Below are 26042 nucleotides of genomic sequence, written 5' to 3'. Positions count from 1 at the left end.
GTCACTTTTAAAAGCACTTAAAAAACAAATTAAATCTGCAAAACTAATGAACTTTGTAAAGTTTTTAGGTTTTTCTCTACGTCTCTAGTGGAATTCCCTCCCGAGCGTTTATGCCGTAGGTGAAGCAACATTTCCTCCCAAGGGAATTCCATCACCAGCTGACCAGTAAGATGCAAAGATGCAAGTCGACATCGGCCGCGACACAATTCGATACCGTAGCGATGCCAAAGGCGCAAGACCCGCGTTCCACCTGAGTGAGTATTTTGGTTAGTCGCCCCCCAAAACTAATATCGGCTAGATGGAACCATTCGGCCCACTCCAGATCTAACTTTTTGGTGGTTGGGGAGAAGGGTTTTGCATCGATTACTGGGACAATGGGTCGCTGGTATATTGCACAATTGCGGTGGCGAACGCAAGGTAGGGAACTAACCACATTCCTGCTATAAATCACACCTCACCGAACCGAACACCATACATTTGCATACCGTGCGTTGAATGCGAAGGTGAAACAAAGTGATATCGGAAAAAATTGCTTTACAAACGGAAGTTGTCCCCATAGTGTGTTAGAGTGCCCCCCCCCGTCCCCCGTGTTTTGCAATGTGTCGTGTGGAAAACTTCATTCTCGTTGCAGTGCTGCTGGTAGAATGTTCCGGCTTGCACATGTACCCGGAAATATTCGACCCGTCGAAGTACCTGCAGCGGCCATTGCCGCTGAAAAGGGTTGATAGTCGTGCGATACCCGAGGCCGAGTTTCATTCCGATGGTGGGTTTAAGGATGGTGAGGTTGGATTCGTACGTTCGACGAGTGAGTCCGGCAAGGGTGGATACCGGCACAAGGAGAACTTCCACAAGAAGGATGGTAACAAGTATGGACACGAGCGACAAACGGGATTCGGAGAATCGAAACGTACCGGAGACGACCAAGCGAAGGAACACGGACGACTGATTGTGGACACGCATCACTACCGTCCTGAGCCAACGTACGAAGTCATCGAGGAACATGAGAGGTTAGTATGGGGAAGAAGAAATCCTTCCACAAGTCCTTACCTCACCTATTTAACCATTTATCCTTCCAGTGATGTCGAGAATCCAGACAAAAACAAAAAGTACGGCCTCACTTCCAACAAGAACAAGAAAAAAGCTAGCGAGCAAAAGCCCAAGTCTGTCAAATCTTCGCGTCAAACTGCTCCGGGGAAGGTTCCGTCGAAACATCAGAAAAACCACAGCGGATATGAATCGATCGTGTACCATGAGAACGAACACGACAGTACGGAGCATGGTTACGGCCAGAAGAAGGTGGTCGGTAAGATCCCCGACCAGAAACCTGCTAAACAGATTGCCCATGACGATGGTGACGGGTACGATGAGGATGAGCTGGAGTCGGCAGAGCGGCAAACGGACGGTGACTATGCGCACGAATACGACAGTGACTCTGAGGATGCTGACACTGGACGGGAATCGGATTTTGCCGACAACTACGACGCGGTACGGTTCGACAGTGACTTCGAGCGATCCTTTGGCAGTGAGGAAGACCACACGGAGGGTGGTGAAAATGGACGACCGACGGGGAAGAATGAAGATTACGACTACGCCGACGATGATCGGGATGAGGACGATGATTCGGCTGATGAGGACAAGTACCGGGGTGATGATGATTCTGGCGAGGAAGAGGAAGGCGAAGGTTCGGAGAAAGGTGATGAAGATCGGCAGTACGAGTATGCCAGTGAGGCCGATGGCGATGCGGAAGACTATTGAAAGGAGTTTGGTTCATTACATGAAGAGCCGTAGGTGATTAAGATTAGAAGAAGAACGATACCGATAGGAAGCTGCTAGCGACCGGCTAGTTAACGAGATACCTCGATCCGTAGTGCAAATATGTCGTAATAAATCCAACTAATGATACTGTTATTACATTGAACTTGTGATGTTTGATGAACTCTTCTTGGGCGTAATTCTTGTAAATAAACATTTTATGAGATTATAGTTAATCAAGCTATTCTCATATGAATAAGATTGGTTAAAATCCTAGAAATTATTAATGTTGCAACAAAAAACATAAAACTCCCATTTAAATCTCCACCTGTTCTTCATTTCAGTCCAAGATCAAGTTTTGCTATAAAACGGAGTTCATTTTGTAAGCTTTTTCTAAAGCTTCAACAACTAGCATTCATTCCAAACGTTCATGCTCAGGGTGCTTTATTTGAGTAAAAATGCAGGGGTGATCAATCGACTTTGATTTTTGTTGCAGAATGTTTCAGATGCATGAAATAAAAATAAATTAAAAAAATGTATTGAGTAATTTTGGCAAATATTATAAATTGATTTATTTTAATGCCAATTGATTAAAATAAGTTTCTTTTCACTCAAATAATGCTTTCAATAAAAAAAAGAATAAAAAATAATAAAAAATCGCACATTTTCGTTCAACTCACCCGCACATTTTCGTTTCAACTCACGTATTTACTCTTTTTGCAACTCGACTCACCACGGCTACATGCTTACACTCATGAGTGAGTAGGTGGAAAAAGAGTCGCTAAAACTCCTCGTGGTGAGTGAACGAAACTCGTTCTATACAACGTTTCAACTCACTATCTCACTCTTACTCATTTTGCACAAGCGCGAACACACACACATACATACGGAGCACTTGGGACCGAGCACATTGACATCGCATTCCTCGCCACATGGGCATTTGTTATGGGCTGGTTTGTGGTAGATGGTTGGATGGTTGGGGTTGTTTTGTTCGCTTTCCTTCATTCTCTCTATCTTCCACCCGAGGACAAGTCACGAAGCCATCCAAAGCGCACGTTTCCCGGCACGGGGTGGCAGCAGAAGGAACGTTTCCACTTTCGGTGTGCACAGTGACGCAAAAGGTGGTCAGAAAAGGTATGAAATGTATCAAAGTTATGGAGCCCTTCAAATCAAAATACATTTCATTTATTCTAAAAAGATATGTTAACTGACTAAAGTAAATATTTGAACTAATTATCATCAATACAAGCGCAATTTAAAGCGCCAATCATTTAATTCGATAAAGTGAGTAAAACATTCTTAAACTCTTAAATTCTAAAACAAAAATATAAAATTCAATCAAAAACCATTATCATTAACTATGACTGCTTTATTTAGTTTTACTTTCATAAATAAATATAATTTGAATTCTTAATAAAAACAAAATAATTCAAACATATCTCGCTGCGTTATGCCATCAGCTCAGCATCAGCGTGCCGCTTCGTTGCGCTCACAACAGGCATCTCCCATCGGAAACGTTGTTGTTGAAATATTATAGAGACTTTAATCCCATCGGAAACGATCACAAGATCAGCCTGGTCGGCTCCACTGGCTGATCGGGTCGGCGATCTACAGCTGGGGCTACACGCAGCACGTCTAACCGAAACGTGCCTCAGTCTTCGGCTGTGCCTTCGAAGGCAAACATCACCTGTTCGGTCCGGTGACGGTCGTGGTTAGAAAAAGTAATAACAAAAAAACGAACAACGAACGACGAACCCCCCGAGGCTTGGGTGGAATACAAAGCCCCACCGCACCCACACAAACGCGCGCGCGCTCAATCACGCAGTTTTGCCCTTCTGCAGCAGGGCAGCAAATCACCTAGGGCGAGAAAAAAAAGGAAGCCGAATTAAGCCATATTCGACCGGCATGCAGCATTAGCATTAGTGCGAGTGAAATTCGTTTTTTTTTCGTCGGTTTTTTTTTTGATATTGTGCCACACGATACACCAAATCAGTGCGAAGGAAAGAAAAAAATCACGCGCGTTCGGGTGACGTTAAGACGGTTCACCCGCCAAAAAACGTCTTCTACCGCACCCATCCCATTCTTGGCTTTGGTATTTTAACTATTTTCGATTGCCTGTTTTTTTTTTTTTGAGTGCAAAAGTGGTGTCACGCCAGCAAAGAGTGTCGTTTCAGTGCTTTATCACATTTCGGTTCGATTCGCGCGAATGTCTACACGCGGATTAAGGCGCTGAAGTATATTTTGTGTTGTTTTGCACGAATGAATCTAAACCCCCAGGCATCAAATGGAAAGCATAGACAGATAATAAAAAAAAAGTTTCAGTAAATTCGATACGGTTGAGCGTGTGTGCCGAGAACGGAGAAAAAAGGGGATTAAAAAAGTGAGGCGCGCGCGCGCGAATTTCCACACCGAATGATTAGAAAAACGGCAATGGGAAGGTGTTGAAAATTGATCTAGTGAAGCTTATCTCGTGAAGGCTTACCCATCGGAAGGATTTAGTGCGCGAGTGAACAAAATATTCTACGTAAAATCACACAATGCTCGGATGGGTGTGTATGCAAATTTAGTCACAGAAAAGTGGTAACAAACCAGCGTAGGTTGGTTGGTGTGTTTTTTTTTGGTGTAAAAAATAAAGTTAAATTCTACTGCGTATAGTGCGGTCGATCGTACACAACATTACACCACTGTGCTAGAAGGTATGTGGAAGAGATATTCCAATTTAGCCACTACTAAGAATTGAATATTTTACCATAAATACGCTCTGCGGAAGAATGATTCTATAAATTTTTTTTAATTGACTCAAATTCAATTTCGAATTTCAAGTTAAAGATTTAAAAAATTTAACTTGTTCCAAGAAAAAAAAATTTAATTATTTCGTGTGATGATTTAATATTCATTAGTGAGATAAAATGCACGACCTAGTAAATAAGATAAAAATGATTAAATTCACTCATTTTCCTAGCAAATGATTTTAATTTAATAAAATATTTTCTGTTTTATTGTCCTATCTGGAAATGAACACCGGCACAGGACACTGAATGCTCAATTACAGCTCAATAAATGAAAATTCCATTCCATTGAAAGTTGGAAACACTGGATGCACACACATTTCGTAGAACACAGATGTTAGCATCCTTTTGATGCACTCCTGTGTGTATGGGTAAACACTATAAAACAATACCGTATTGAAGAGTTCCGTCCGTTAAATAAAAGTTCCTTATTAAAAATCTCATCCGCAGGGTGATTTTTAAGGTGAAGCTTATTCAAACAATTTTCCCATATGCTTCTCTTCAACGTTTCCTTTTTTCTTTCCCTGAATGAAGCTCGAGCTATGCCGAAATAGAGCCCGCCGTAAAGCAATAAAAGAAATCAGATCAAACATCAGCCCTCTCGTAGGGTGGGTACCGAAACAACCACCGTCGGTTGTAAAACAGCCCCCCAAAAAAAAGCGGAGACTCCCTGGCGCTTGCCAAAAGCTGCGAAACTACATGAACTAATCGATTTGCCATAATTGCAAAAGGTTCAATCGCTCATTTAACGACTCGGAATGCAAGCTTGTGGCGTTAGTGTCTTAGGTCGCACATAAAAAAATCACACACACCCACTTAGGACGCCGTTAGATAGGACAAAAAATATATATATAAATCGCTCAAATACGCACCCCGTGCTTTCCTTCACAACGCCACGCGCTTTTTAGCTTCGGAGGTGAATTTATGCGCACGAGTGCTTAAATTCGCGCTTTGCTGATTCGTAGCTAGCGGTGGTTTTGCCTCTCGGTGTCTCTTGCCTCACACATGCTAGCCAGGCTGCTCCATTTCGGACAGTTTATAGCCACCACCAATTCTGACACAAGCCCTCCCGTTGTGTTTTTTTTTGTTTGGTGCCTTGTGTAGTATAAAATTCACTCTATCTATCAACCGCAAGTTAGTGGCTGGTTTTTGTATGTTTTTTCCCTCTTCTCTTCTCTCTCTCTTTCTACAGTATTTTAACATAATTTTCCGTACTTCTTTACGGGTAGATTTTCGTTTTCGTAACCCTCATCGACCGTCCCGGTAGGGATGGGGGCGTCATAGACATCAACCTCTCCTCAAAACGCGTAACCGATAAGTCGCCATGCTTGTGGATGGAAATTTAATCTTTTTCTTTTTGTTTAAAAAAAAAGCTTTATACCCAAAGTTCCACACACACGGGGCGTAAAAATCGCACGTTTGTCGGTTCGAAAAACCGATCTATAGCGATAGCCCGATGCCGGGTACGGAAGCGCTCAGTGTTCGCGCTTGATGTGGCATTTCGTTTGCTGCTGCTTTTGTGCTGCACAGCGATAAACTGTGATGAATTTTCATGATCTCGAACGGTAATGGTACACGGATACCACAGTGAGGCACAGTTATCGACAATAAATAGAAATAAATTAAAGCTTTACAGCAACGACAAAAAAAATCGCTTCTTCCCTCGCTTCAAAATTGTGGATGGGCTTGTAAATTTTTATCGTTTTATAATTTGAATCGATTTTTCCATCAAATATTATCATGCTAATAATCACGATTGTGGCTTTTAAATATTTATAGCAAAATTGTTTTAAAAGAAGTAGTAACTTTGTTGGATTTTTATTTGTTAACCTAAATTTCGGTTATAGCCGTTGCTCGGTATTCCTGGTCACGGCACCAAGAAAGCAAATTAAGCTGTGTAAGCTCTCTTACTAATAAGCTTTATTTATAAAATTTATTTGAAAAAAAGTAACTGAGTGCATATAAATACTTCAGCTTACGCAAAGAATAATTAAATTTCTGAATAATAACAATTGAATTTCTATATAGCGAAAATATTGCGAACAAAATAACAGCAAAATAACAAAATGTTCTAAATCACACGTGTCCTCGATCTATTTACATCACCTTAATATATAAATCTTTTTTTTTTGCTTCACAAACTTTTAACTCATAACAATCAGCCAAGAATAACCGTTCCCGTTATGGGTTAGAAACAACAGCGTAACAAATCGCCCCAAACTTGTCTTGTAGTTAATTCTAGGAGTTTTCCTTTTCAACACAACCCTATCATCTAGGCAATCACATCATCAAACCTAATCAACTGTTGAAAACCTTCACCCAACCCCCAAAAAAAAAACCCCGCCCGATCGCTTCCGTTTTGCCTGTACCATTCCAAGAATTAACCGCTGCAAACCCGTTCCCATCGCCGAAATCAACGAACGGCTCGAGAAACTGATAGAGAAACTTCACCGCGTAACAAATCATCAGTTGAATAACCCGTGCGATACACCGGAATGGGAGATGATTTACGTATCGTTTCCCTTCACCTTGAAGTCCCTTGCTCGGTGGCAGAGTGCCGCTGCTTGCTTAGTCTGTTTTCCTTCTTGGGGAGGGTTTTTGGCGGTAAGCAAGACCCACATCTTCAAGCTCGGGCTACAGTTACAAATGTGATAATTAGTGGTAAAACGGTTTATCTTTTATTACCCTTCTCGTAAACGTAACTTCTGGCCAGTTTTCGCGACGCCCGCCGCACGGCGTTACCTACATTCGTTTGTATTGGGCACCGTTTTGCCTGTGCGTTGCCTTTTGACCGCAGGTCCCAGCTATTTCTGGCCAGGCCGAAAACGGTTTACCGCCTCCCACCATCCGGCCGGCTATAAGTCAGCCGTCTTACCGTACGTGGACAATGCGGCAAAAACCTCCATCCATCCGACTTCTAGGTCAGCTGGAACGGGCACTCTTTGGCGGATGGGTTTTATGTGTTTTGTCTGCTACCGACTCCTCTTTTGCGTCTAATCTGACGTCCACTTCTCAAGGAAGCCGGTGTCGGATTAGAAGGCATTCAGCATAGGTACAAATCCGCCATCCGACCACTAACGCTGCCACATGTGTCTATGTGCGATTATTTTCCGCTTTGTATGTGTAGCTCGACGAAGGACGAAAGCATTTCGGGGATGATTGGGTCAAGCTGCGGAGTGTTGCAGCCATGCATTTTATCACGAGTTTGCACACGCCAATCGCTTCCCTCCACATGAGAGCGGATTTGGTAGAACGTCACTACTCTAGAATCCGCCGTGTGTGGTTGGATTTGTGTGTGTGTGTCTGTGGCAGAGGAAGGTAAAATAGAACTTGAGGATAGAAGTTACTCGCCCTTGTGGATGATGGAGGCGGCGAGTGTGTTGAGGATAGGAAAGGTTGAAAAGTGAACAACAAATGCAGTCGACGAGCACGACTAATCCAATTAGTTCGGTGTCCGGAGCTGCAGTTCGACGCTAAAACTGCACACGAGATACTCGTGCCAACTCCACACGGGTCTCATATTACAATACCCCTAAGTGCTGGTGAGCAAGACCTCGGACCTCGGGAAATGGAAGTTGCAGCAATCGGAACACGGGCACGGGTTGGCGGCCCTTTCCAGAGATTGATGATTTAGTGAAAGAAATTGGTACACCGACCAATGGATAAGGTGTGCCCGATCGAGTACCGAGTTACGGACATTTGATCCATCCAAATTATTGCGATTGCTAATGGTAAACCGGACCGCTTCTTACTCGGACTCTGTTCTGGGCAAAGGTGGTCACTTTTGAAAATGTATCATCCAACCCCCGGGGGGGATTTCCACCAAACGACTGTGGAGGAGTTTTGGGCTATATTCGAATGGTGTGTGTAGCTTTACACATTAGCCCACAACACATGACTGTAAATCCCACCGTATCGAAGTCGGTATGATTTATGCATCCTGACCGAACCATTTTACCAAACCGACAAAGAAAGTAATGCACAATGGTGGTACCAATTGTAACGAGATTAATACCTTCTAATGCTTCGATGCTTCCAATATCTCTTCTCCGCTGGTTGTACCATTTAAATCGAGAACGATTCCCAATTTTTCCAATTGCTATTGCCAAGCCTTCTCTTCTCTCTTTCTCTTTACATCTCATACCGCCTGTGGGTTATTGCAATATTTTGCATCCAACAAGCGGCAATCCTTACAATGTTCGTGCTTTTTTTTTTATTCGAATCCTGAACAGTATCACTTCGATATGAAAATGCGTACCTCAGGTTTGCCCTACGGCTTCTTTTTTTGCATTTGAGTTAATGGACAATTCAGTATCTGTAGGTTCTTGTGGGCTTAAGTGCAATAATTTAGCAGTTTCCGAGTGGTTCTGTCCTGGGAAATTGTTACCCCATTTCGCCCATTTTCCACCATATTGGAGGGGATTCTTCATAAACGCACCCACACGCTCATACCATTAATGTGTGCGCAATTATTTATTGGACAGTTGTGCACAAGTGTTGTGGGTGTCGTCGTTGGGAACTTTTAGGATGCTCTCGGCGCCGCAACTATACGTTTGGATCCTGCTAGCAAACACTTTCTCATCGATCATTATTTTCCAACCATGGTCAAGGTATGGGAAGGTTGCAGTAATTGTTCAATTAAAGTGCTAAAGCATCAACTTCAACCCGTTACCACTAACCGGATGTCACAAGGAACTTTCCGGCACTCTTCTTCTTCCAGCTCTGTCATCCATGTTTGTGCAAAAGCAATGAATAAATTATGTCATAATTAAGTGAGTCCATCGCCAATGACGGAGCTGTGCGGAACTCCTTTTCCCATACCAAGCCCACAAAAAAACCTTAAGGCTTCTAAGGTTTGCTCCGTTATTCATTATCATCATTCATCAAAAGTGAACTTTTCCGTATCGACGCCCATCACCCTCCTCCCCCTTTGTTCGCTTATGCCTTCGTTTCACCTGTCTTCAGATTCGCTATCGAGAGGAAAACTTAACGATTCCCATATGCCCTAACCCTGATGAAATCGATAGACACTTTCTAATTATGGTTAACGAACCCATTTCTTTCACCACTATCATCACGGTACGGTTCCGCATTCGATCATTCCACTATCATCCATGGCCGTGATATCAAGAGCGAATAAACGAGAGAGAGAGAGGGAAAAAAGCTACAACCCGTTTGCTGAATTTAGGTACATATTGATTGGTAAGTGACGAGATAGGAAAGACACACGTACGTGTTCGAATATATTTCGCATCTGGGTTTTTCCTTTCTTTCTGCATCACTGCATACTGCACACTTTCTGGTACATGTGACAGATCACTTTTTATACTACAGCGAATGGTTGGCGTGCGAAAATTCAAACTCTCATCGTCCTAGCAATCGAACGATCCACACCCGGGTCGTAGTTTCAAACCGATTCTTATTTTGGTATAGCAAGAGCAACAAAAAACAGCGATACAAATCGGCCACAAAACCGACCGAATGGTGAGTGTGAAACATTTACCGGATTATTAGTACGGGTTTGGGGGAAAGTCCCAGTATGCGTGTTTCGCTTCCTTGTTGTTTCGTATTAATATTAACGCAGCTTTTATTTTTCCGCACACACATTTTGCACCCACGTGCAACAAGTTTGATCCATTTCCTACGGTTTATAACATGTTCGATGCGTGTGATGTATCTATTTTGCCATTACGTATGGCTGAAGGTTTTGCAATAATCGAAGCGTAATTAAGATGAGATAAGCAGTTTATTTTCTTCTTTTATTGGTGCAATTATTTAAATTAAAATATTAATGCGTACTTATTAAAGTTGATAGGAGTTAAAATATGTTTTGTATTCTCTTTGCGACTAAAATGTCAAAAGTATTTTCCTCAAACTACGTGTGAATACTCCAACAAAATGCGAAATAATAGCCAAGAGTGCGACGTGTTGGGCAACAACACTTCAAATTGGCTTCCAGAGTTTGTCTGAGAACCAATCAACTTAATATTTTTTCAGTAGCTCTTTAATTAACTTAATTTTAAACTCAATTCTTAAAATTGAGCATATTTCGTAACCAGAACAAGGACAACTTTGCTCACAAAAATCATTTTTTTAATTTTAAAGTCAAGTAATATTTTTGAAGACATAAAATTCATTAGTAGCTCCGTTTACTTATGTATTATGTGTTATGTTATGATTCACGATTATTATTCAGTTTTTTAATAAAAAATGACTGTTATTAGAGCTTTTCAGGGTTTGACACCACTGAAATATTCATGAGAATAATATGAAAAGGAATTTGTTGTTATTCAAAATAAAAAAAGAAATAAATACAAATAATATTTAAAAATAGGTGGAAAATTTATATTTTTTTACTATTCCGACATCACCAAGCCGTGTAAAACAAATATTCTTTAATTATACAACAAATATCCAAGCGACAAATGTATGAAAGACATACCTCATCACAAACCAATTAATATTTTAAAGGAAATGAGCTATTAAAAAGAAGAATTCAAGTACCATTAATACACTCTTCAATATTTCTGAGGCTACTGTGCAAAGGTCTAAACAAGCGATGATGAAGTCATTATCACTCGTTAACGCCGAACAGTGATCGGAAAACAAATTGCACCGACCGGACCGGATAACCTTTCCCGACGCAAAACCGTTCGACATCTGCTTTAAAATTTGTCCGACCCCAAAAGCACCCAAAAAACCCTCGAACCGAAACTATCAATCAACTCGCAGTCTCAACCCTCTTCAACAGATGTTCTTTCGGGCTGGTGGAAAATCATCACCACAAAGCGCATCATGATCATCAGGACCGTTCGGCGCACGTTTCCGAACGCCAACAGCAGCAAGAAAGGATCCACCAAAAAACCACCCCGTCGTACGTCGTTGATTGATTTGTTTTCCCCAAAAATATTTTGCCCACGTCCACCCGTAAGCAGACGGTGGTATGGTGACCGTTTTCCATGCGTCCCTTCATCACACCTCGCACCCTTTTGCCAAAAGATCGCAATAACTTCGGCAAATAGCGCATGTTTAATCACGCCTAGTGTTTCAACGCAAAACACACAAACATATTCCCGTTGTGCCCCGGTGGCGTTGATTGTGGACCAATCAGCTGTCCCTGCCTTTCTCTCGGATCTTACGCCCGGTGCTCGACTCTCGCTCAGCGTCCGGACGTGGTGCCCGCAAATTGGCGCTGAAAAGTGAAAACAATTCAATTAACGGTTCGACATGGAAATGCACCAAAGATCCACCACGCAACGTACGATATGCTCTACGTGCTTATGCTCGTGCCACGGCCACCGGCTGATAGTGCCGATGCACGGGGAAAACGGACCAAAACGAAGGTGAGAAAAGATCACTTCACCAGACCGCTGGCTGGTCGGAAGCAGTATGGAAGCTGGTTGGAAGTGAACGATTGATTGGTTAGAGACGGAAACAACACAGTTGAGCTTATCACATGACGTGTGTGTGTGTGTTCCTATATTGGAGAAAACAGCTCACTTCAAATAGTGAAATGCGCAGAATGAGGTGGAAGTGTATGTTTACCACCCCATCGCCCGTGCAGATGCAGCGAGAAAGCTGGTTCTTCTACCAGCGCGTGCACACACGTCACATACCGAACCCAAGTGCTCAAGGTCAACCCAACATGGCTTGTGGTCAGTTTGTAAGGATGGGTGAAGGAAGCGAAACATTTCGGATTTAAGACACGCCACACGCCCGGCTGGTGGTGGTTACGTTAAATTGCTTCAATTTCACCAGAACTCACTCGAAAGGAAAGCTTTACCACTTGGGTTTGGAACGTTAAAATTGTATGCATTCCATCACGGCAACATAAGCGTGTAATTTTCTGTTTGGTTTATTATTTTTTTCTCTCGAAAGTGGAGAGTAAATTCGAAAGAGCTGATTTTACTAAAGAGCCTAAAGAACGCTTTATGCCTCGTTATCAGATGACTTGAAATAAACCACAAATACGTGAAAAGAATGTAACCCTATAGACTCATAAGTGCATCAAATTGTTGGGGTATATTTTAAAGCAATCCAAGAATTCCTTTAAATTAACAGTTCAGGTATTCAATGGAAACTAAACGTGAGAAACGCACCAAGCTGACTGGGTTATTGATAGAAATGATTATATGTAACATCGTGGTGTAAATGTAATTTCTTATAGATGTTTCATTCAACACACCTTTTTAGATTTCTTATGGCGTTGCCAATTATTGGAGATTGTTTGAGATTTCGATTGAGGTTTGCTCTGTCACCCGCATCACCCATTCTGCAGTCTGTGAGGCATTGGTGTTGGTACGGGAATCCAGCTTTCTGGGCCTTTCCTTAGTAATCTCCATTAATAATCCTAAAGTCCTCAATATTACATATTAGACTAGCCACTCATGCCCCATTTCCTATCACTCTCATCTGTCACATCTTAGCGACATTAACAGAGTCTTTAATTTAATACTTGTTGGCATAAAAGTGGTATCATTCGGTATATATTTGATGACCATATTGCAAAATTTCATGAATCCTGAAGGAAAGAACGTTTGAAGGTCGACGATATAGACCCTAAGTTTCTAATCTCCAAGTCCAGCGGACCAGTAAGAGAAGGTCCAACAAGCTTGATTCTTATGCAGTCTCACCGAAGTGCCTTAAAAATTGAAGTATAATACCATATCTCATATATCCTGAAGAACTGAATGCCAAAAACAGAATAAGTCTATTTTGTACACACGGTGTAAATGTCATTAACACGTATCACATGTCGATGTGGTTCACTTTCAAGTAGAACTCATCATCAAAAATAAAGCGAAGATATTCAAAACCAAGACCAGAACCTACACATACTTCTTCAAAGAGACAATCATTAATGCAGTCTGTCCTTGACTGACGTTTTACTGGAATTACTTGAAGATAGGAATGTCTTGCATTTAGCATTTAGTATAATGTCTGCTGTTGGAAGACCGGATCTAAACTGCTATTCGAGACTCTGGCCATTCTCCAGAAAATATTTTACTCGGCCTTATTCTGGAAGGCAACTATCTGGAGATTTTTTTAATCCTCTATTTATCGAGACGCATTTATCTCGTAATGATTACTTTTGCAATATTGTATCCTTTATGAATTGTAAATTTTCAAACTCTTGTTACACAAAATTTAGTGATGATGTACTTCTGTTAATCCATCTTACTTTACAAATTGCGAGAACTTTCATATGAGATATCTCTTGTACATTGTCCATCCATCCATTCTGCAGTCGAGAATAAATATCATTGTATGTTTAACTACTACCAGCTTAGCAAACTTGTATCTTATCTTTCTACAAAGCAAAAACAAAAACCTGGAAAAAAAGCAATCGTACAGCTTCATCTAGGAACAAAACAAAAACATAACGCGAACAAATTAAGCTCCTCATCGCAAGGGGAGGGAAAACATGCTAGAACAAAATGAGGCAAAAAAAAAGTTTCACGATAAACTCAACAAGAAATGGTTACGCGGTGCAGAGATGCCAAAGCCATGCGTCTTATGATAGGTTCGCTACACGCGTACCATTATTACCACTCGCTCGTTCTTGCTTTACTGATGGTCGGAGCGCAAAAAAAAACCGGTTCGTCCCATTCTACTGTGCGGCGAGTCTGCAAGCCAGCCAGCCGACCATCCGCATAGCATCGAGGCAACCGTGTCCGTGGACGAATTGAAAGTCATCAATGTTTAATCAAAATTGCTCGCCATCCCAAAGCAGTTGCCTTTTATTGGTGCGGTTTTTTCTACGCTGCGACCGCCGTGCTGGTGATCTGATAATGGATTTTTACAACCCCACGGGAGGAGTTGGCACACACGGAATGGCAACTTCCGAAGTGTAGCATTTAGAAGCTTTCGTTCGGTTTTTTACTTCATCCTTGTAGCGCTAGAAATAGCTCACACCAATAAGAAAGACGCACTAATGAACAATTCTACTTCTACTATTGGTGGAGTTCGTGGGAGAGAGCAAAAAAAATATATAGGAACCATCTCTAAATTGAGGATAGCAATAAAAGCACACAAAAGTGCAACGGTGCGGTAACAGGTTTGGGAAGTGAGGAAAGCCACCCTTCAGTTGCAAATTGCAACCCCCAGCGCCAACAACGCCAAACCAAGTGGTAGTGCTCGCGAGCACACGCTCTTGTTGTCGGTCGTCAAAGAATGTGACAGAAAATTATGCTAACGATCTTCAGCGATGGAGTTTTTTTTTCTCTTGCCTTTCCTTTATTGCCTCTCACTCGTACCAGAACTCATCTTGCGTCAATTCTATCTGGCTTCCCCATTCGGTGGAGACTGTGTGTGTGTGTGTTTTTTTTTTGCTTCCAACATCTTTTCCACGTTCGGTCACTTAATCCGCGAAGGAATGGCTTTGGCACAAGCGATGAGATGATACGAGCTAAAGTTCCACTCGTCATCGTCAGCTGCAATGGATGGACGGGGATGATTTCAAGATTCCATCATCACAACCAAATGCTACTCTCTTTCTACTGCAAAGTCCTTTCCTTGTCTGTACCATAGAACTTCTAGTCAAACTGGTAAAATAGCAAAAATGGCCCAGCTTTCTTCCAAGCAATTCCCGCCAACGGCACAAAAAGTTCTAAGGTCGATAATCAACCTGCGATGTACCGGGCACGACACAACAAGATGCTCTCGATCGTAATAGTTGCCATTATGATGATTATAATTAGTGCTATAATTATTACGATTACCGAGCGGTTTGCCCACCAACACCACGACGTCCTCAAGTCTCATCCCCCTCACAAGTCACAAGCAATTCAACTGGCGACAGTTTTGTGGCACCCTTCCATACCCACACTACCATCGGTGCCATTGTCTTTTATGGTACCTAATTATGCGAGCAAAAGTTGTGTCCTTAAGGAAAATGCGTTCCCATCATGGCGCGGCGGCGGAGGAAATTGTCTGGTTCCCCGAGTTCGTGTTAGCTTCACTTTTGGGGGGCGTTATTTTGCCACCGTCACCCGCGGGGGAAAGGAAAATGTTCAGAAAACCGGCACACTAAACCACCCATTACCAACACCCGAACCTGTGCCGAATATCAATTGTCATCGTACCGTCCGGTGGGCGTTAAGCTTTTAGCAAATAAATGGACTATTACTTTCGAATCGCGAGAGAATTCTACACCGGGGAAACTGATCTGATATGGAAGCGCACTGCACAGGTACGGACGTAGGACATCGAATTTTGATTACACCAAACCAACCGAAGCCATGGGTCACCATCAATGGAGGAACGCAATGAAACTGATTGGTGCAAAGAGCGAAAAAGGAAGAAAAAAAAATCTGTGATAAAACTGCTTCTCCTTTCCTTTGGGACGATGATGGTTCAAAGATTACGGCTATGACATCATCACGATCGGACAACAGTGCCTTAAGACATCGAGAGACGATCTCGGCGTGCTTCTTTAAATAACCAAAAAAAAAAGGCTCCAACATTTTCAAGTTTCGCCGCCGTAAGAAGAAGGTGAGACAAATTTAAAAGTAATGCACACACACACACGCACTCGTATTATCGCAGCAGGTTTTTTTTTGGTGAAAAATTACGAAACACCAAAAACCTGTTACCCGTTGGGATTGTTTTGTTGCGCCCAGCCCAGTCCTAATGGCGTCAGGCCGTCCAGACCCCCAGTTTGAAGTGCTCGGAACGGATTAAAGGCGGTGATCTACTGCTTTGATGATCGTGCGCTCATCCGGTGGCAGATTATCGCATCGTGCTGTGCAAACCCGTGCAATGCAGTAATTGGATCAGGGATGACGATTGCCGCGCGTAGGGTAAACATGAAATCAATTTAAAATCGAAAGCGCAAACCGATCAATCTGATGAAGAAGAGCTTATTGGCTGTATTTATTCGCTTTTGAATTGGTACCGTTTCTCGTTTCAATCTAATCTGAGGGAGGAAATAATTTTATTATGATATTAGGATTTCACTTGCCTTTTTTTCTGGTTAGTAGTAAAATTGGTGTTTTAATTTCTTGTTTTTTTTATTTTAATTTCAACTATTTAAACTTTAAACTTTAATTTAACTTTCATTAAAGTTTTAAAAAACTTAAACTCCATTTTTGCTGTACTTATTTTCTAATATTTGTAATATATGTATGTAACCATAAGAACGTTTTGAAGCTTCTTCTGAGATTTAAATTTAAAACGTTTAATTAAGTTATCAAGCTTTAACTTATAGTAAAGTTAATAGACACGATTCAGAGACGAATAAATTAAATAAATACAGCTGCATTATGGTAATGATGAAAACTATTTCTAAGCGCGCTCACGAATGATCATGAAGGAAAGCGAACTTTGTGGCTCCCATTAATATTTTGACACTTACTGCTTGCTGCAAACAGGTCATAATTTATTTTCTGAGAATTTTCAATGTTTCCCAATGCGCTTAACTAATCTTATGAAAAAAGTCATGAAAAACTGAGTCGATTCTCAAAATATTAATCAATCCTCAAAGATGAATTAAGAATCTGTAGAGAATTATGATTTTATTTATTTTTATGTGCATGACTACAAACAAAAATTAACATTCTTTTGTAGATGAATCCACAGAAACTTAAGAAAAATTAGATTTACACAAATTCCAGCAGTAGAACCCACCCTTGCAAGCATTGAAACTTCGCAAAGAACGTCAGAAAGGAAACAAATCACCCGTGCCACAAAAAAAGGGTAGAAACAAAAAAGCAACAACATCAAATCTGTTTGATTTATGATCGATCTTGGAGGCCACTCCTGTAGGGAACATGTGAACATTCGCCGGTCGAAGCAAAACTTGCCGACAACCTGATGGGATGCCGGTTTCGGTCAATATTTGCGCAGCATCTCATACAGCCCGCAATTAGACCTTAATGGAGTTTGACATTTCACATTAGTTTTCACACCAAAAACCCTGCCGGTGCTTCCTTGCCATCCCTTTTCCACTTTTATTTCTTCTCCCTGCACTTCGACAGTGAGAAATTACAAAACTTCATCCAGCGATTTAGTAACACTCTTCAATTTAAATCCTCTGTGCAACAATCGGTTTTTGTTGTCCGTAACGGACGAAGACGAAGTGAGATGAAGGAAAGTCGCACCTTTCCTTATGCAGCAGGTGCTAAACATGTGCAGTTTTTCTTTTTCCCCCCCGCCTGTAACAACACACAAACATGCATCGCTCAAGGCAATAAGGGTTAAGAGAGAAAATCGAAAGTTTCCCTTCTCTGTTGGCTGTGTTTCGGTGGCTGCAAATGAGTTGAGCTAAGTACCGCGGGCACACACTGTTTTGCCATGCATCGATCACCCGTTTCGTAACAGCTACTACAGTGCGGCTGTCATTATCATCATACTCATCTGTCATTATTTCACTCGGTTGTAGATGATTCGGGTAGGCAAGGGCAATCTCTGCACACAGCCACTGAACGCCACTTGTCGAGTTCAGTTTCGTGTACCATCGACAATGGGCATGAAGATGGGTAATGATTGGTAAAGCGGTACCTTAATAGTACATCCGGTACTGACGAATGGGTAAGAAAGGGTATTGAAATATTGTAAGATATTTATCTTAACTATTAGACTAATTTTGAGCGGGACGGGGTGCTTTATTCGTGGAATTATGTAAGGAGTTTGATTTTATAAGTAATACGAACTCATACAGTGAATACAGGGACTCGCGAGAGTTTTTGACAGATTCCCTGATATTTTTAAATCCATCCTATTGTTTAAAAACTCCTTCCCAGATATTTCGTAATTCTTTCCAAAGTATTTTGACAGATTTTCGAGGTTTTGGAGAATGTTTTTCAATTGTCTTCTATATGGAGTGAATTTTTCGAATATCCAGCAGTCTCAAGGGCTGAGGGCTGTTGAACTAGGAATAGATGAAAATGTATCAAAAATTAAGCATAAATTTAAAACTATATTTTCGCAATACGGGATGGCTTCATGTTCAAAATAAACTAACAAGAACGCGTGGAAAATAATTTTCCAAGGCTTTGGTTTCAAACACCGATAATACAGCGTGATTCTAAAACAGACTTCCTATCTCACTTTTATGTCCAAAAATAGTAATCAAAATTATATTACTTCTCAATTTTTCCCTTCTCTGTTACGGTTATTATATTTCTGCATATCTTGACGCTACTGTATCATTCACGAAAAATCTTGGAACGGATTCAAATGTATCTGGGACTTTGCGGAAAAAGCCCCTGGGAATTTGTTAAAATTCTATATAATTTATGTAGCTAAAAATAATTTTAAACTTTACAGCCCGCAATGTTGTTTCTGTTGACCACTCAAAGGTACTGCTTTGCTGCTATTGGGAGTTAGACAAGTACAGTTTAGAGCTTCCATTAGTTTCTCTTTCTCTGCATTTGATCCGTTTCAATCTAACCACTCAGGTTCATTTCAAAACCAAACACTTTGCGATAGCCCTCTTAAGTATGATTTTAAAAACTAACTACCATAAACAATCCTCAAGAGACCACACGACCCACCACACCAGAGCATTCTACCAACGAGAACCACCATTTTTGTTTCATAAAAGCACTTTCTCTACGTGCTGTTTCATTTGCAATCCGTGTTTCGACAAAACTCACCATCGGCAAGGCTTTCATCATGATCCGTACAGCATCACAGGTCGTCCCTTTTCCGACTCTAGGGGTTACGCGTTGACTAACATCATCAACTTCATAATAGTAATAATAATGGCGGCCGAAGTGGTTTCAAAACTAGTCGCTCAACTCAATCTGCCCCGTGTATGCAGCTCAAGTGCACCACAAACACATCCTAACGGTCAGTATGCATGGGCTGGAAAGCAAAATATTTAACGATAACTTCACCGACACCGATCGTCAACCTCGGGCTAATGATTTCGGACTTTGATCGAGCGTCCATTAACGAGCTAATAGGTCGACGGTGGGTTTTGCGTACGGAGTAGTACAGCCTAAGCGCTCGGCTCTTCCCGGTATGGACCAACTTTATGAGCAGCCACTCATTAGGGTCACACAGAAAGTCTGTAATTCGTCCCGACCTAGAGAGCGCGCTCGTGTTGATGATGAGGAGCACTACTGGTTACCACAATGAGCAAGTTACTTTAATCGCTTTAAAAACACATCCAACTCCACTGCTGGTGGTGTTTTGTCGTTCTCTAATAATCACCAAATAAAACATTATTTATCGCTTGCAAAATGTTTCTGCAAAAAAGAGGTTTTTTGTTGTTGCCCTCCTTATTGCTTTAACGGTAGCATTAACAAGGGCAACCACGTCAAGTGGAGGATTTAAAATAATTTATTAACAGGGTTCTCCTTAAAGAAGCCTGCAAAAAAAATTGGGTACCATATGTTTCCTTTCCTTTTTTTTAAAGGTACTTTGCTTGTTAACAAAGAACGAAGAAAAGACAGTCATTCTTTGCGTTTGTGATCTCTCGCTGGCTCACACACTGGTACAGCATGAGACCAATTATGCATCCCTAATAGGCTTAAATTAATTGCCAAAGATAATTCTGCCCAAGCGTAAATGTGAACCTTACCACCGTCTAATGTTCCTGGCCAAAAAAAGGGATGAAGTCTTAAAGGTTTGGGGAGGGTCTTTTTTTTCTTTTCTTTAATTCATTCCCATTTCGGGGTGCTTTTTACCATTTTCGCTTGAGCGCACGGAAATGAGACATGACATTTGCGGGAGAAATTATATACTTTATATAATCCCGACCTGCAACACGATCGTGTGTCCCATATGTTGCCCTTCGCGTTTTTTTTCTTTCATCTCGCTTGTCCCCTTTGCTTTACTTGCAAGCAGCGATGTACCATTAGCAGAGAAAGCAGAACCGTCAGTGAACCGGAAAGAAAATTATAGATCACGACACCGGGCACAGTACGGTTTTTGGCGGGGGGCTCAAGTACATCCAACCGTGGATTACTGTTTGAAGGCGGTTCGGTATGAACCGGGTACGCTAGCGTACGCTCTAGCTAATATACACGTTGATAAAATGCGTGCCATAAAGTTTGCAGCAAAATAAGTAACCTAATGTGCGTTAAGTAGTTTGTGGCTTACGATCGATACGGATGTGAAACGTGGCTGAAAACCGTTCCCCTTTTCAATTAGCAAAAGGCCACATTTACTAAACCGGCTATGTGGGTTTGGATGGGAGGGCTTTATTGCCGTGATCTTACACTTGCACACTCGGTAAGATATTGGCAAGCGAATGGATTATACGAGCAGAATCTACTTGACGGGGAACTGTTTAATGTGATATTTATGGTACAATACAGTTGAAAGGTTTTAATTGGAGATTTAAATAATGTGTGCTATGTTAAATAGGCAAATAAATATTTTTGATAGAAATATGTTAATTATGTTTCATTTTCACAAAGAATGACAAAGAAATAATTATTACACACATACACATTTTTCGATATTTTAGAAACGTTGAAGGAATTTTGAATTTCTATTGCTCTTCAACTTCCCAGAAAAAAATCATTTAAAGTGGTTTTTTTGCGCAAACTTTGGTAATGCAAATCAAACAAATTACTCAAGTTTTATTTCACAAAACAATTAAATTAAAAATAACATTAAAACACCGTTAATTTAAACCCCGGACACGTGGTAAATTTTATAGCAACTCTACTATTGATTTTATATCTAACATTTTGACAGCAGTTTGTTATTCTTTGATCACATATTTTTAGTATTGTAGCAGTTTTTGCATTTATGTTGTTGTCATCGATTACCATTTACGATGGAAGTATGGCGTGAAAAAAAAAATTTGGTTAAACCTTGGATGGCGGTATTTGGTACACGAAAGTTATAATTCTAAAATATCATCAATGAAGGTCGCATTCAAATACCATTCATTTGATGTTAAAATCATTATTCTACGTATTTTGTAAATATACAAGGGAAGAAAAAGACATAACATAATAATACAGTAAAAACATAATAAAAATTATTTTAGTGTAGAATTAAAATCCTAAAAATAATGCGCTTCTTAATGATTGAATTAAAAAAAAACGAACATGTATAATGTAATCGCGCAAAATGGTTTCCGAATAAATTAGTCTTGCTTGTTTATTTTTCAAGAACCTCCATTTCGGTTAACTTCTCTAAGCATGAGCTAGAAGCATTTAAATTAATTTTAAAAACGTTTTCCAAAGTTCACATTAAGCTGATTTATTATGCCCATACATTTCGTTCCCGCCCCCGTTCTCGTTGTACGAGTTGCAACGCCGCAGAACTTCAAACGTATTTAAAAACAAACGAACAATGAATATTCCATTAAACGAAAAATGTTTATTTTGCACATTTTCATTCCATGCACAAAGTGTTTCGAAAACCCATCGACTAGAACCATCCGCGCAATAAGGAAGCTGACAAAAAGAGTGTCAAAGTCGGACGAAACCGAAATGTTAAATAAATTTTCAATCAAACAACACTGCCCGGGCGAAGGAATGCACTCGTAAATCGATTGTCCAAAAAGGCTCATTCGCTAAACATAATAACTTCCTGAGCGATGCCCTCCATAAATAATAATTCAATCCGAACAGCCAACCGCCAGATAATTGTCGGTCGTTTGTGGCCGTGAATCGCGAAGAAATCGCTGGGTGACAAAATTATCACCAATCGCGAGCCCATTTCGAAATGCACGGCAAACCGGCAAAGCGTAGTTCCGTGGGCACCGTACACAAACAATAAAGGCATTCAAAGCATCGGCACGGCCGTAAAACAATTCCTAGACGAAACAAAACGCGCACACTTTTCTGTGCCATTTTGAGTGGAAATGTATTTTTTTTTTATTCGTCTTTACGGTGGCATACGCGGAAACGCGTAACCGTATGGGGTTGGTGTTATGATCACTAAGAAGCCTATAAACGGGGTTGACGTAATGATAGCAAGCGGCTGCTTAGACGCCTGTAAGCTCAAGGTGCCGCATCGTTGCCACAACAACAAAAAAAAAACTTTAATCCTTTGCGTGAACAAAAACCCCTGAATAAACAACAATCGCACAAGCGATTGTTAATAATTTCGATCCAGCTCGTTAGGTTTTCCTTCGCGTTCAAGGTTTTGTTTTTGCTGCTTGGAAAAGTGTTCGAAAGCTTGTGCGAGGTGTGCGAAATTATATACCGACTTGGGGCCCCGAGGGCGGATATAGCATCTTCCGGGGCGTGTTTTGTTTTGGATGCCGCTTCACACTTGGGCGGGTTGTGATGGAGATCAACTGAAGCGAGCTTCGTTAAGTAACACGTGGCCGTAGTGTCCTTCGATACATTCCTTTTCTCTCCGCTAGAGGGCGTTACTAATGTACTAATCTTGTGTGTTTTTTTTTCTATTTGTAGATTTCTTTCCAATTTCCGATGGCCAAATGGACCGAACCGGTTAAACAGATTTCTTCTTTGAGCGTCCCGCTGGATGATCGTTTTGAACATTCGGGACAATAAGGCACTCCAGAAGTGAGCTTCCTGTGCACCGTCTCACCTAATAACATGCGCTTGTTTAAGGCGAAAAAACTGCTCGACGGACCGCAAGCGTTGGCACGGGGAGGTAGTTCGTCTCCCGTGCCAGTTCTTTCACCTGCCGAGGTGGCTAATAACGCCACCTATAATGACATTATCGTACTGGCCAGCTCAGCACCTCAATCAGCCCAATCGAACGCACTGCTGCTGTTGGGAGCTGCCACCAAATTTGAAGCCGAACTACCGTCCCTGGTAGGCGAAGAAGTGTCCGGAGGGCAGATCGAAACACTTTCGCCCTTTCCTGTCACAGATGCAACTGCTGCCGGAAGCATATTTGTACCATCCGACGGCAATCAGACGACCACAGATCCACCGATGGCACCGATACCGCACGCAGCATCGACCGATAACGTTTGCAGTATTAATAACGCTTCATCAGCCGAGTCGTCGCACGTACGCAATCAAGGTGTCGAGGTTAGGCTGATGCGGGAGCAACTGCGACCTAGAACACCGCCACCCGGTACCGGTTATGGTCAACCGACTGCAACAATCGCCCGCAACGGTATCGGTAAGTTTCGGGATGAATTTGTTTTGCTTTAGTGTTCAGTGTCCCATTTGTAAACTCTTTCCCCTGGGTCGTACTCTCATACCTGTCCCAATAACCTGAAGAAATAGTGATGCTAATAGTGACCTTAATTCACAAATTTGATCGCAGAGGAAGGGGCGATTGGAGTATATTCTAGTGTGTATATTTTTAGTACTGGAATAATTAATTAGAGTTTTATCCTGAGACGAATCAATATCGACTTGAGTCTTTTCCTTCCTTTTATTCCCCGGTAATTTTAAAATAGACTCAAATGAGTAGAATTAGATATCCAATGAAACTAACAGTAGCACTAGATGTTTACTAAAGACAAATTACATTAATTCGTTTAATAGTCGCTCCGGTACAAGTTCAAGGTCAAAACTATATCTATTGTCAAGAATTCTAATATAAAACTCACAAAACTAAATTTTGTTTGAGGTTCTATTTAAAACTCACATCTTCTTACAAGTTTTATGGGTATTCCTTTGTAAAAACTTTGTATTTCTCAGTTTAATCGTGAATTTAGGGAAAAGTCATGAGTTTTGTTAATTCATGCAATAATTCTTAAAACCATCTTGGAATTCTTGAACATTTGTTAAAGTTACAAATTTTTTAGGTTCCTCAAGGGAGTGTCTTTCACCCAGTTTTTTTTACCCAGTATTTTTTTAGGATGATCTCAAAATCTTCCTTCCAGTGAGCTCGTCTTCTAAATGTTGCTCCCTCCAAGTTATCCTTAATACTTTCTCCGTTTGATGTAGTAATATTGAAAAATTTCTGTGTTTTCAAAAATGTTGTATCATCTCGTTTAGGAGATCTGATAAGATTCCATACTGCAACACTCTTCATGACACCGGCATATGTCGAGTGACTTCTGTTAAGTACTTCGGAATGTGGTTGGATGAAAGGCTCTTTTTCGATGTCCATGTAGAACATGTTTCATCAAAGACTAAAAAATCTAAATGTCTGATTGTTGGGCTATGGTTTGAACTCAGAGATCTCCACTGCCTGAGGTCTTTTTATTGTTCCATGTCCATGTAGAGCATATTTGAGCAAAGATTAATAAATCTTAATGACGGGTTATTAGGATATCGTTTGAACTCAGAGATGCTTTCTGCCTGAAGTATTTTTATTGTAGTGCGATTCGATTCGTCTAAGTCACGTCTTTGGTGTTTGGTCTCCTTCAGGTTCGAGTGTCGAGTCTGGGTCAGACAAAGTTTAAAAATCCCTCAATCCTTGTATGCGTTTGTCATCATTTACTTAACAATTGAACAAATGAAAACCAGTAATAAACACAATAATTAGCAAAAATTTCAAGAAAAACCTTATTGTTCCAATCGGGAGCACATCGCGGACATTAAACAAACACTTTAGTTTTATTCCCTGAACGTTCATAATTAAATGATGGTACCTATAATGCGTGCAAGCACTCTTTCATGCCTTATTTTCCATGAACAAATCAATTAGCTTCACTTTAATTAATGGAACGTAACATGGATATCAATTTTATTTGATTGATAAATATTACTGGAACCATTTGAGGACCAATAAATCCATACATAAATCTATTTTACAGTAAAAGAAAACCAAATCTCAGTGATTGCAATCTATTTTTGATCAAATCTAATAAATATCTAAATCAGTTTGTTTCACACAACAACAAAAACATTACCACGAACTGCTTAAACATAATCCACCCAAAATGTGAAGACAGATAACGATTGTAGCAGGGATTAATTAGCAGAAACACGATCCAATAGATTGAGTCCAATCAATGTCCTAATAACGTTCAGCAGCATTATTTTTCCGACCATCTAATACAACACCCTTACCAAGAAGGAAGCATCCAAACACTTAGTTGCGCACTTTGTCTTGTGTGGCAGCAGCGAAACAGATTAGCCACTGACCATCGGTCGTTTCCGGCAAACGGCCGCACAGTGCGGCCTGCGAAAGACACCTTGGCAAATATGTGTACAAATTAATCCGCAATCACATTGCACATATCCCGTGACGATGGGTGGGGTGGCCCGATGTCCGGGTCCGTTCAACCCACCCGATGAACGGCGATTCTCATGTACGTTCTAATTAAGGAACGATTATAGCAATCGCCTGACCGTTCCTCCACCTTGCGTACTCTTGTGAAGATACGTCAGCAGAAGCAACAACCAAAGACACACACCAATTATTATGGAAGGAATACGGAACTCGGAACTCGGCACCGTATCGCCGGTTTGATGTGTTTCCTTCGGGAAAGGCTTTGCGTTGGCTGTGTGTACCCCCGTCCCCCGAAAAAGGATGGGTTTTGGGGAGGTTTTTCGGTCGGTTGCGGTTAAGAACACCATATCCCATACGTTATCGGGCGCACCTGGTAGCGGTACTTTTAACGATGATGATGATACCGAGATCAATCTTATCATGCCCATCGGCGCTCCCGGTTCATATATGTATACATTATATCACACCCCGTACCGT

At 41.1% G+C, this 26042-nt stretch overlaps 2 protein-coding genes across 3 annotated transcripts in view; both read left to right on the top strand.

The window, feature by feature from the left end:
- The first annotated feature begins 26 nt into the window (after positions 1-26).
- LOC125771399 (uncharacterized protein DDB_G0283697-like) lies at positions 27-2195 on the top strand. Its single transcript, XM_049441973.1, has 3 exons — positions 27-254; positions 632-1007; positions 1077-2195. The coding sequence occupies exons 1-3, from the start codon at positions 179-181 to the stop codon at positions 1753-1755; spliced, it is 1131 nt and encodes a 376-aa protein (XP_049297930.1). The 5' UTR covers positions 27-178; the 3' UTR covers positions 1756-2195.
- Positions 2196-3399: 1204 nt separating this feature from the next.
- Positions 3400-26042, top strand: part of LOC125771588 (probable serine/threonine-protein kinase DDB_G0267686) — a 48715-nt gene continuing 26072 nt past the window's right edge. For both annotated transcript variants that reach the window (XM_049442351.1, XM_049442350.1), the window contains exons 1-2: positions 3400-4448; positions 22871-23555. In XM_049442351.1, the coding sequence (XP_049298308.1) occupies positions 23018-23555 (538 nt within the window). In that variant the 5' untranslated portion in view covers positions 3400-4448; positions 22871-23017. The remainder of the gene's footprint in view (positions 4449-22870; positions 23556-26042) is intronic.

This window comes from Anopheles funestus, chromosome 3RL, assembly GCF_943734845.2.
Source record: "Anopheles funestus chromosome 3RL, idAnoFuneDA-416_04, whole genome shotgun sequence".
NCBI classification, from domain to species: Eukaryota; Metazoa; Arthropoda; class Insecta; order Diptera; family Culicidae; genus Anopheles; species Anopheles funestus.
Note: the sequence above shows the minus strand (reverse complement) of the source record. Positions and strands in the feature narration are given on the sequence as shown.